General features: G+C 47.6%; 1 protein-coding gene across 6 annotated transcripts in view; it reads right to left on the bottom strand.

Annotated features, from left to right (window-relative positions):
• The window catches only part of TPO (thyroid peroxidase), a 105218-nt gene that overhangs the window by 78810 nt on the left and 13549 nt on the right, over positions 1 to 12859 (bottom strand). For all 6 annotated transcript variants that reach the window (XM_025353868.1, XM_025353874.1, XM_025353869.1 and 3 more), the window contains 2 exons: positions 11816 to 11985; positions 9394 to 9526 (listed from right to left, as the gene is read on the bottom strand). In XM_025353868.1, coding sequence (XP_025209653.1) covers positions 9394 to 9526; positions 11816 to 11985 — 303 coding nt within the window. The remainder of the gene's footprint in view (positions 1 to 9393; positions 9527 to 11815; positions 11986 to 12859) is intronic.

The following is a 12859-nucleotide window of genomic DNA, read 5'->3' as shown; positions in this document are numbered from 1 at the left end:
GGAGCATGAAGCTGTGGCCTGAGGCTGAGAGACACGGGTCAATATGTTTGCCAGGTGTGGCCGTCCAGTAACGGCACATGGACACACTCAGTGCCGGAGGTGTGTGCCGCCTGTGAAAAGAAGCACACAGCAATGCAGTGTGACGTGCTGGGAGAGAAACAGTGGCGGAAGTCAGCTTTCCACTCCTCTGCAACCACACCTCTTTCTCAGCTGGGCGGCGGCGGGACATGGGATGAGGGGGTTTGCTTCTCTGTATGGGAGGTGCTCACCCAGGAGCAGCCGACACCCTGCAGTCCTGCTGGGCCAGGTGCCCAAGGATCCAGCTTGTCACCAAAGATGCCTGACGCCCTGTCAGGTGGCCAGAAGTATGAGGAAACTCAGCTGTGATTTTTCCCATCTCGGTTGGAGCGACTTGATTGAAGGCAATTAAGACCAGATAGTTTGCAAAAAGCTGGGATTGTCACCAGCACAATCCCTGAGGGATATCTGAACCCTCAGAGGAAAACCCTTCAAAAAATGCAAATGCTTTCTATAATTGGCATGAGCTCAGCTTTTTCCAAAAACTTTGAAAATCTTGTTTATTCTGGCGTCGTTTATACCCATTGTATGTTCTGCGATTTCCTAAGACACCAAGTGTCTTCAAGTCCATGAGTGTCCTTGTCTGGGAGTGGGTATAACCCAAATGCGTGGATGCCGGCAGGGCACAACATGTGGCCTCCTGGAAACCTCTGGAGGCGGGAGCAGACCCTGCCTCCAATCCTGGGCTCCTCCTCCCAGGCGAGGCAGGAGCCATGTGCTGTCAGGCGGGACGGGCTGAAGCCGGCCTCTCTTCCTGCTGGACAGAATCCCGTGAGGCTTCTGTCACCTGCGCCCCAGTGCAGAGCTGCCCCAACAAGGTGTTCTGATGCCACTGGGTCCCTGTGTCTTTTTCTCAGCAGGTGTAAAGAGGAGTGTGGCTAATTGCCTAACTCACATTCTCTCCCTCTCTCTCATAATTATATACATGACGGTAAGAGTCTAGCAGTCCTCACCCACACACATATGGCTACTCAATTCATGATACAGGCACTGGTGCAGTTCACTGGGTAAAGGATGGTTCAGAATACATTAAATGTCATATACATATGCTTTCACACACACACATCTATACATACACACACCCACGCCTCTATAAATACAGACCTCTCTATTATATATATACACACACATGTACAAATCTACCTACATATACATGTCTCTATATATACATACACACCTACAGATATTGTCAGTAAAGAGTCAAGCTCTGTAAAATAGTTGAAGAGATTTATTCTGAGCCAAATATGAGTGACCAATGGCCAATGACTCAGCCCTCAGGAGATCCTGAGAAACGTGTCCAAGGTGGTTGAGGCACAGCTTAGTTTCATATGTTTTAGGGAGACACGAGACATCAGTCGAATACGTGTAAGATGTACATTGGTTCAGTGCAGAAAGGCAGGACATCCGGAGGAGGGGGCTTCCAGGTCAAAGGTAGATTCAAGAATTTTCTGATTGGCAATTTTTTGAAAGAGTACAGTTATTGTCTAAGGACTCAGGAGTGTCTGGGTTAAGACACGGGGTTGTGGAGACCAAGGTTTCATCATGCAGGTGAAGTCTCCAGGCAGCAGACTTCTGAGAGAATAGATTGTAAATGTTTCTTCTAGAGTTAAGTCTGTTCTAGCAGTACTTCCAAAAGGGAGGAGGGTGTCATGAGGCACATCTGACTTCGCTCTCCCCATCATGGTCTGAATTAGTTTTTCAGGTTAGCTTTGGAACGCCCTTGCTGAGAGGAGGGGTCAATTCCGATGATCGCAGGACTTAGAATTTTATTTTTGGTTTACAATATATACACACACACCCAGACACAGACACAGACACACACATACACACACCATGGTTGCCACCTCATATATTGCACAAAACATTAAATGAGATGGGTCACAGATCTAAATGTGACATGTAAAACAATAACATTTTCAGCAGAAAACACAAGAAAAATACCTTCACATCCTTCAGAGAAACCAAGATTCTTAAACACAACAAAAAAAGTTTTCTTTCCACGAAATAAGTAACTGATAAATGGGACTTCATTAAAAATATGAACAACTTTTCTCCAAAAGACAGCATGGAGAGTGGAAAGGCCAATCTCGGGTGGGAGAAGACATTTGTAAAACGTTTCTCACTGAAGACATATTTAGAAAATATGAGCGTCTATAAATCAAAAAAGACTCATCAAAAATGGCAAAAATGTTTGAACTGGCACATCCCCCAAAAAAGTCTCCAAATGGCCAATGAATGTGTTTTAAAAGTGCTTAGTCACCAGGAAAATATAAAGTTAACCACAGGAAATGCCACCCTCCCCTCAAGAAGGGCTAAAATGAAAGGGCTCACAGGGTGGGGATTGGTGAGGGCGGTGGGGCCCTTACACTTTGCTCCTGGGAGTGCAGATTGGAGCAGCCACTCGGGAGCATTGACCAGCGCTCAGCACTCACCCATGCCTGCCCTGTAACGATGAGTGTCTCCCTCCGCAAGGCAGGAGCAACTACATCTCCAAGGTGAGTGGAGGTGGAGAAGCCAGGCCCAGGGGTTACCATCTAACTTCCTTCCTATAAAAGCCAGGTCAGGGAAAACTGACTATGGTGATGAAGATCAAAACAGTGGTCACCTCTGGGGAGACAGCACAATCTGGGAGGGGCCAGAAGGCAGCCCTCTGGGGTGTAAAGTCCTTGATCTGCATCTGGGGGCCCCTCATCTGGGGGTGCAGGCCCATGGGAGACTTGGCCACCTGTGCCTCCAGATTCACCCCCAAGCCCTGCATAAGTCGTACTCCAATTTAATAGCAGAAATCCACTCATGGTCACAATGGAGATGGATTCTATCCACTGTGCCACTTATCCAGCATAGTACTTCATCCAACATGGTACCTCCTGCAGCAATGACTAGATCATACAAGCACGAAGGAGCCTGCCCCATTCCCTTCCAACATGGTAGTTCCTGCTTCACGGACTACACCATACAAGCACGAAGGAGCCTGCTCCTTTCGCTTACAACACTGTGAGACACAGCGGTTTACCGCAGTACTTCATCAGGTCAAAACTCAGGAAATATCATAATTTTTATTTTAACTTTAGAGATGAGGTCTTGCTTTGTTGCCCAGGCTGGTCTTGAGCTCCTGGGCTCATGCGATCTCCCCACCTCAGCCTCCCAAAGTGCTGGGATTACAGGCGTGAGCCAACATGCCCAGCAAGAAATAATGCAGTTTTTCAGAGATAAATTACACCTCCTCAAGAATCAAGACTGAGACTCTTTGAAGAAAGGGGCTTCAAAGGTGGCCATTATTTACATAAACAGTCGCTGACCTTTGCAGCATTATTGCTCACTAAGTATTTCTGCTGCCATTATCTCACTTCAGCCTCATGACAACCCTAGAAATGAGCATCACTATCTTTGCCATTTTCCAGATGCAGAGAATTTGAGAATCTAAGCAAGACATGAAGTCTAAGCAGCTTGTAACTGACAACGTGGTGGCCAGAATCTCGTGTTCTATTTCAAAATGCGATGGTTTTTCCATGACTCACAGGAATGTGACGCACTTTCTCAAGAACACACAGAGCAGTTATTATCACACATATCAATGTAAAACTGAAGGCAAATTCTATGTGAAGTATCTAAGTGAATTAGTCATATTGTATAATGAATACTATCTTACAGTATATAGTCTATATTTATATTTCTGCTTATGAATATGCATATGTAATACACTGTCTAACATTGCATGTGATAAGATAGTCCATTGATTTAGACGACAAGCAAACAGTGGCTCGGGGCTCCTTTGTTTTCTAGATATTGTGGCACACAGGTCTTCACAATGACCCCGCTGCCTGTGGAGGACCAACCATGAGTAATTGCACCTCGACTGCATCTATTTCCAGCAGCAGCTAAGAGGCTTCAATTCTTCAGCAGCCCTCCCCTACTCCATCTGTATTAGTCTGTTTTCATGCTGCTGATAAAGATATACCCAAGACTGGGAAGAAAAAGAGGTTTAATGGACTTATGGTTCCACGTGGCTGGGGAGGCCCCACAATCATGGTGGAAGGCAAGGAGGAGCAGGTCGTGTCTTACCTGGATGGCAGCAGGCAGAAAGAGAGCATGTGCAGGGGAACTCCCCCTTATAAAACTGTCAAATCTCGTGAGACTTATTCACTATGATGAGAACAGCACAGGAAAGACCTGCCTCCGTGGTTCAGTTACCGCCCACCAGGTCCCTCCCACAACACGTAGGAATTCAAATGAGATTTGGGTGGGGACACAGCCAACCATGTCACCATCCCACCACAGAGCACTTGATTTTTAAAACAGAATTTGTCTTATCTCTAGGCTGATGCCAAGCTACACACTAAAACCCAGTTTCCTGCAGGATATCCTCAGGCCCTGGGGATTCTGTTCTCAGCCGATGTGACTGCTTCCAGCAAACGTAACCTGTAAGCGATGTGACCCCTGCCCACACCCACCTCCTACCCCCAACTCCTAGACTTCTATAAAAACACACAGGCGGGAACAACAGCCTCAGCTGGCTGGGAGCGCAGGAGTGTTGAGGACCCTGATCTGAGTCCAGGATGATGAAGAGGTCTCCACAGGTTGGTAACAGAAACAGAAAGAAGCTGGAAATCCTTTAAATGATACTACAAAAATACCATCACCCCAAATGCACAGTTATCAACAGCATTACTAATATCTCAAGCTTTATATTTAGAGATTCTAAAATTTTTAAAGGGACCAGTTTGCCATGCATGCACACACCCCCTACCTGTTAAAAAATTGGGGCTTATGCAGAGACCTGATAATTTCCTTTAGGACAAAGTGAAAAGAAAAAAAGACTCAAAATTTGCAACGAGCCTGCCCCATTCTCTTCCAACGTGGTACGTCCTGCAGCACTGGCCACACCATACCAAGAAGGAACCTGCCCCGTTCCCTTCCAACATGGTAGCTCCTGCGGCACTGACTGCACCATACAAACAAGAAGGACAATGCCCTATTCCCTTCCAACGTAGTGCCTCCTGCGGGACTGACTACACCATAAAAACAGGAAGGCACCTGCTCCATTCCCTTCCAACATAGTGCCTCCTGCTGCACTGACTACACCACAAAAACAAGAAGCAGCCTGCCCCATTCCCTTCCAACATGGTAGCTCCTGTGGCACTGACCACATCGTACAAACAAGACATCCGGGTGTGGCATTAGCTACACCACACAAACGAGAAGCAACCTGCCCCCTCCTCTTTCAACAAAGTAGCTTCTGCAGCACCAACTACATCATACAAACAAAAAGTCCAGGTGAAACGGCAAAAGAAAAATCATTCTTTTCCACTACTTGTTAAGTAATTTTATGTGATATATCCTAAGCAATTAGGAAAATACCAACAAAGGAAAAGCAAGCCTTAGAAACCCTGTCATCCATCTGTGACATGCAGACATCACACCGTAAAGCAAGAGAACTAGTAGAAATGAATGAGTTTTAAAATCTACCGTTTCGACATTTAGAGTTTCAAAAGTTAATTCCAAATAACATTTGTCTTAAATATGTCATTGCAGCCAACACCCGAAGGTCGCTTGGAAATACAGCACGGTGGGCGGCAGTGGTGGGTGAGGGACAAGAAACGACCTTCAGGAAGGAACAAGCGAGCAGGAAAAGAAAACGTGGCGCCTTCAAGTTAGAAACAAAAGGAAGAAACGAAACGAAAACAAAAGCCAAACGCGATCAGAAAGAAACATGGGTGAAATTTTAGACAATAAAAGGGAAATGCTTAATGCGAGATCTAGTTATCCGAAACCTTTTGAGGAATGTTGGTGAGCCTCAAACATAAAAATCCAAACTCACTGCAGAGGACCCACATGCCCTTCATAATTGGAATAAAAACTGCATCATCTGACCCAGCAAGGATGTAGAGGCAAAGCTGAATCACCAGAATTAATCAAAAGGAATATAAATTCTCTAAATTAAAAATGATGTATCAGAAACAAATATCTGTCTTAATTCTTTAATCCCATATATGAAAAACCAAAGCAAACCTAACCAAAGCAAATGCTAAACGTGTTGACTGGAAGTTGCAGTGACAATTCTAAAACATATTCGGATTTTTAGGATCACGTAAGGAAGCCCACGTATTAATATGTTCTATAAGATTAATACGTTCTGTAAGATATAATATATACCATCAGGACAGCCATATGGTGATGTGCTGAGAATATCAACTAGGGACTTCCTGCATGGAGTGTTAAGCTGTTAATCTGAAAATTTCACCTGACATGGCCGACACACTAGTCAAGAAACAATAAAGAGAAACGCAACCAAACCCAGGCCAGAGAGCTAGTGCCATGCAAGGACACGGTCACAGTCTCTCTGGGTGCCTGGAGAGGCCAGGTGACCTCCCCTGGGCAGGGAGGGTCCTAGTGAGTCGGCACCAGCCCAGGCAAGGATGGGAAGGTGTGGGTGGGGAACCAGGTGCTGGTGACTGAGAGGGACGCTGACGCGGCTTAGGAGACCGCTGGAGGGGAACTTAGCAACTTACTGGGTGTGGGGAAGCTGTGGGAACTCAGGGCTGAGCAAGGCAAAAGTTAGGACCGGGGAGGCAGAGACACACACATGCCTTTGGGGTGGCTCTTGGGCACAGGTGCAGAGGAGGGGACATCCCTCAAGGCAGGGGACCATCCAGAGGCTAAGGTGAGGGACCGCCACCCAGATGGGGAGGATGGTGAGGAACTCACGGTGGGGCATCAGAGGGTCTCTGTGTCTGATGACTTTACTCAGCAACATGGTGAGGTGGAGGGGGAGTCTCTGGCCAGGCAACTCCAGCGGCAGCAGCGACCTGGGGTCTGTTGACCACAAGGCTGTATCTTACCAATGGCCTAAGATACTGGGAGGGGTTTTGTGGAAGACACAAAGAGGTAGGCTCCAAGTGGCTAAAAATCTGCTCGTTTGGGCTGTTTTTTTCACAACTGGGCATGAATAAATTTGAGCTTGATCCTAGGAGGCTTTGGCACTAACAGGTCTCAGCCTGCAGAGAAAAAGTAAACCACCCAGGGGCCAAGGGGCAGGGCCCTCTGTGGCTCACTTTTGTAACAAGTGAGACACTAACGATTTCTGAGCAGATGTTTTATTTTTGGTGGAATACAATGTGTGAAGCCTTGAACATAGGGGACTTTAGATCCAGATGCTGTACATTCTTAATGAAAACTGTAGCCGTCACCACAGAAAGAGAGAAGTGTCCCCAGATCACGGCTGCCAGTGCCAACGTCGTTGTACGGTCAACAGAGTTTCTCCCAGGAGCATCAGTGGAGCTCGCCCAGCAGCAGGGGCAGCGGCGCCTGAGACAGCAGCAGGGCCTCTAGGAAGGGCCGAGCAGGAATTCATTGGTGCTGGCTGAGGCCCTGGTCTTGAGGTTGTTAAATTGTAAACTGAAGCACAATACATTTTTTAAAGAGGTTTTTTTTTTTTTTTTTGAGTGAACAGTGACTTATGAATGAGGAAGCACCAAACCAAAGAAAGGTTCAGGCTCTATTGCAGGACCCAGGGGCAGGCTTTGAAATCCATTCAGAGAACAGCCCCGCCCCCACATCTCCAACACCACTGTCCCCAGGAATCCCCACCCTGAACGTGCATCTGCAGGTTAGACCGCACCCTGCCCTGCTGAAGACCCTGCTCATCCCGTGTAGTCCAAGCCGTCTCTGCTCTGGCCTCTGGCTCAACAGTGCACCTGCCCCATCCCCTCCTCCATCCAGGCCCGGTCCCTCCAGCTATGCATCCCACCAGCCACTTCAGTGTCCCTGTACTCCCAGGCATCATCTCCTGCGCATCCTTTGTCTATACCTATGTCTTCCACCGAGCTCTGAGGACAGGACACGTGCTGTTTCCACCTCTGAGCTCACTTCCATGCGTGAGCACAGGCACCCCAGGCTTCAGGGGAGGAGGGGTGGACAGTAGCCTCCTGTGTGGTCCTGACCCATCTCCGTGTTCAGCACAGGCTGCCTCTTCCAGCTGGGGCTCCACCATCCTAAGATCCGGTCCTTACACATAGCCACGTTATGCGTTCCTGCTGTGGGCTTTACAAACAAGCTCTTACAGCTCAAAGAATGGAAACAAATTGCCCTCTGATAAGTGGTGATTCCAGGTCTCAAATCCAGGGCTGTCCATTTGCAAAGCTGTTGTTCTTAACCATCATCGACCCTGGACACCGATTCCTGTTCATTGTCCCAGAGCTCCTGCCCTCTGTCTCAGGACACTGCCTGTCCAGGCCAGAGCTCTGCCTGGGTCCTGCTGATCCCTCTCTCACGGGGTCAGCGGGGACGGGGCATCTTCCTTCTGACCTCAGCACACCCAGCAGCGAGGAGCTCTTCCATGCTAAGCACCTTTGCTGCCTGCATCGGTGGACATCAAGCCTGCGGCCATCCTGACAAAGCCTCCAGGTGACCCACGGGGCGTATTATTGCCCCCAGACCCCACAGGCGCCACAGTCGCAGCTGCTCTCCCTCTGCCCCTCTGTGTGCCAAAGGCTGCGTGTTTCTGCCCAAACGTGTCTTGCTCTTTCTGGCCTTTGCAAAGCCCTCTCCTCTACCCTGTGGCCCATTTGAGAAATCCCCACTCATCCCTTAAGATTTGGCTCACTTCTGTATCACCTTCTTCAGAAAACCAGTCTGAACCACAGACTGAATCATGGCTCTGTGTGTGGCCAAAGCTCCTGTCTACCTCCTGCCACCGTGGACCAGAGGAGGTGGGCAGTTGCCACTGTTGGGCAGATCTGAACTCACTCTGAGTGCAGTGGGGACTTGGGCGGGGGCACTGAGAAGGAGGGTGCTGAGATGGTGTTGGCCACAACAGGAAGCGTGAACGGGGAAAGCAACAGTTAAACTAGGAGAACCGGTGAGGGGCCACCGTGTGATGGCAGCCGGCTGGTTATTCTGGCTTCAGCTAAGGTGACAGGGAGTGGAGAGCACTCACTTTGGAGGTAAAAGTGACAGTCTTGGGGGTGCCTTGGAAACAATGGGTAGGGGAGTTAGTGAAATTAAGGATGGCACCTAAACGTATGGCTTGAGTTATTAGGTGAACGGCGGTGGAATTTGTGGGGTTAGGAAGTTAAGAGTGACCTAGAAGCACCTATGGAAGGGGCGTTGTGGCTGGGAATGACGGTGTGGCTCAGCACGCTGCTCGAGGCACCACCAGGTGTGCAAGAGGCCACGTCAGGGAGGCCAAGGACAGGAACCAGGGGCTCAGGGGTGGGTACGGATCCACCAGTCATGGTAGAGGCTCCTTTATGATGGCACCTAGTCATGTTCAGATGCAACTTTAATGAGAAGATTAAGAAAATCCACAAACAATACCTGTTGTTGCAAGCTCCTGTGATGAGCCTGTATTTGTTCGCCAGGCACGTGTTTGGGCATTTTGGGGGCAGCATGTAAGGGAGACATCCGGACACGTTTGCAATGATGCTCAGCAGATCTTCTGATAAAGCATCTGTGAAAAATGGGAAACCGTGAATTCTGTGCTTGTAACCACATATCCACCCAATAAATATTCTACGGCAGTCTCAAAAGTGGCTCCAGCATCTGAATTTGGGATTCATATGTAACTGGGGTCATTGTTTTTGAGAAAATCTGCTTTCTCCCTTTACATCAAGTACTCACTCATTTAATTCTTTTGAGCTTCCTTATTGCTAGAAATGTGGGGTTTTTAAAATTTATTTTTGCTCTGTGATCTTTCAGAAAAGCAATCTAAAAGCTCTCAGCCCGCAGGGGGATAAGCCAGCAAGTAACTTCGCAGTTACCATCAACCCTCACTGAGCACATCTCCAGGGCTCATTCAGCACAACTGCACAGTGAGGCATGTGTGCCTAGCAACGGCCCCAGGGCTTTAGAAGACAGTGAGGAGTAGAATTTATCCCGAACCCTAATGTAGAAAAAAATCTTGCCTTGATGAAGATGGTACGCTTGTCTATAAAACCTTTCATTTTTCCTTTGTATTGATTTTCTTTCCAGATGGGACGAGAGCCCACGAAACTATTTCCTGTTTTTTTTTTTTTTTGGATCAATTCTGTCACTATAATTTATATGTTATTCAACAAATCAAAGTGAGAGTGACTTTACTGTCCATTAGTAGAGGTAATCATCGATTACTTCTCCAAGACGGTTTATATAAATCTTTGAGGATAATGCTACAAAACTTGGATTAACCAGATACCAGTGAAATTGAGATATTCAACAGAAAAAAAAGCCAGGAAGGAATGCATTCCATTTTCAGATATGAGAGAAACAAACTAGTCTTTCAATCATGAATGCTCACTAACAGGCCAATGGGAATGGCTCTACGGGAACAGTTAAGCACACCTCGGACTGCAGTGTGCATTCAGTTAGTGCAGGAATAGGCATTCCTCAAAAAGCTGAGCACAGATTCTTCTTGACAGGAATGTCCTCAAGCAGGTGCTTGCAGACAACAAATCATGTGCAATAGAAAAGAACCATTAGGTTATAGTCACGTAATACACAAGACCAACGTGAAGCGGCAGCCTAGAAGGACAGGCACTGACATTTAATGGAGTCCTGGCTTGGTGATTAAGTAAGGGGAAACCTTTTTACATTCCTCGCGTTCTAAATTTTCTAGATGGGCTATGTTTACAATGGAAATCATTTTAAAATATTCTAAATTATGGAGTCCTTAAGTTCTATGTTATAGCCTGGACCAAATACCTCAGCCTATTCTCCTAAACATTTATGTCTACAGACCCAGCAATGAGCATGTGGCTCTAAAGCATGGACCAGAAAGACCCACATCTTCTGACGTCAGGAACTGCCATTTCCATAGGAGGCCTGACAGGACAGGGGACGGACAGTGGACCAAGAGTTCTTAGAAACATCGTTCAGTCACATGGTTTGAAAGAAAGGACATTTCAAATGAATCTTAGCTTGCTGTGAAGTTAATTAAACTTCACTGTTAAGTTTAGGATTTGAGAATTCTGGTTAATACTGGTTTAGCCAAGTTTGTCTTATTCTAAAAGCTAAGTAAACCAGCACCAAATTGATCTATAGCTAGTTAGAAGGAAGAACTCAGAGGCCAAGTAGCTCATGGCACTGCACAGAAAAAATTATTGATTAATTAAAAAGACATTTCGCTTACTTGCTCCCCATCATAAGAAGCACCAATATGCCTTTTGGCTGCCTGCATTACCATCTCAGTATCTTATGTCCATAGAGTGCTTTAGAACTGAAGAAATAATGGCATTTGCTCCTGGTTTATGCATAGGTCTTCTGATAGCCAGCGGAGTGAGCAGTGCTACTGTCCTCATTTTAGAGATGAGTCAATTGGTTCTCAAAGGTCCTAGGTAGCTCTGCTAAGGCAACAGCAACTCGGGGAAGATCAGGCTCCCTGCAACACGCTGCCTCACACATGAAGTCCTTTCATTGAAGAGGTTTTATGAATGAGCTCGCCAAGTTTTAACTAAGAGGGGGGCTGTGGGAAAAATTCCTAAATTATTTTATACCATACAAACGGATGTTTAGCTTATTGAGCTTTTCAAGTTTGATTTGAATTGGAGAGAAACAGCTATTTTCCGGAGTAACAAAAATGAGATACTGAGACTGTTTGGTAAGCATTTTAAAAATTGCAGCTTGTATGTTTTGAAAGAGCTGGAGTCCCATCCTGCTCGGTCTCAAGTAAAAAACACGCCTTGAACAAGCAGCCCCTGGACAAAAATCAAGGCGTCCTCCCTGGGGAGTTGCGGCTTCTCAGTGGGGAGGGGGCGCCCGTTACCGGTTGGATGCTGTGATTGTTGAATTTTCAGGTTGACTTTTCTTCTCATCGCTTGTATTGATGTTTCCATTATCTCTGCTGCTCGGGCAATCTCTCCACTAGTTGGCTCGGGAAGTTTGGAAAAAGACAGAAGCTGATGTGGGGAAAGGATTTCTCTTTTTTTGAGGTTTCTATGGCACATAAAGAAGATATAAAAGAGATTATTTGTCTGTGGTAGCTTTGGCACTTAATTACGAATTAATTAAGCAGACATTTATTGAGTAACTACTGTGTTCCAGACAATGTTCTGGGCACTGTGGGGTGTGCACAGGGAAAACACGCGCAGTCGCTGTCCACGGGGTCACCGCTGTCCACGGGGTCACCGCTGTCCATGGGGTTGTTGGGTTTAGGAACAGGAATAGGGTGTAGGTGATGCATCAGTATTGAATGATGAGGAAAATGGTAAATCCTTGCCCTTTACAAAACTGTCGTATCAGAGTCAATTGGATTCTCATAACAATTGCTGACAGGCCGTCACATCCAAACCAAGACATGATTTGTTTATGTCCCAGCTAATGAAACAGGAGACTGGGCAGTGCACGGCCCTGCCCTGATCTCAGAGCCAATGCCGGCCGAGGCTGCCTGTGTCCCAGCTCCAACTTCTTCACTTCCCACTCCAGTGCAGAGCATCTGCTCAGTGCAGCCCCACAATGGGGCAGCAAAGCTGTTCACAGTGAGAGCTAAACACACCCTCATAGAATAAGAAACATGTGAAGCCTGCCTCATCTGAATGCCTCTCCTCACCCGCAGGCCTCTCCTCACCCGCAGGCCTCCCCCCACCCGCAGGCCTCTCCTCACCCGCAGGCCTCCCCCCACCCGCAGGCCTCTCCTCACCCGCAGGCCTCCCCCCACCCGCAGGCCTCTCCTCACCCGCAGGCCTCCCCCCACCCGCAGGCCTCTCCTCACCCGCAGGCCTCCCCCCACCCGCAGGCCTCTCCTCACCCGCAGGCCTCCCCCCACCCGCAGGCCTCTCCTCACCCGCAGGCCTCCCCCCACCCGCAGGCC

Source organism: Theropithecus gelada, chromosome 13 (assembly GCF_003255815.1).
Source record: "Theropithecus gelada isolate Dixy chromosome 13, Tgel_1.0, whole genome shotgun sequence".
NCBI classification, from domain to species: domain Eukaryota; kingdom Metazoa; phylum Chordata; class Mammalia; order Primates; family Cercopithecidae; genus Theropithecus; species Theropithecus gelada.
The sequence above is the reverse complement of the archived record's forward strand: the minus strand, read 5'-3'. Positions and strand labels throughout refer to the sequence as shown.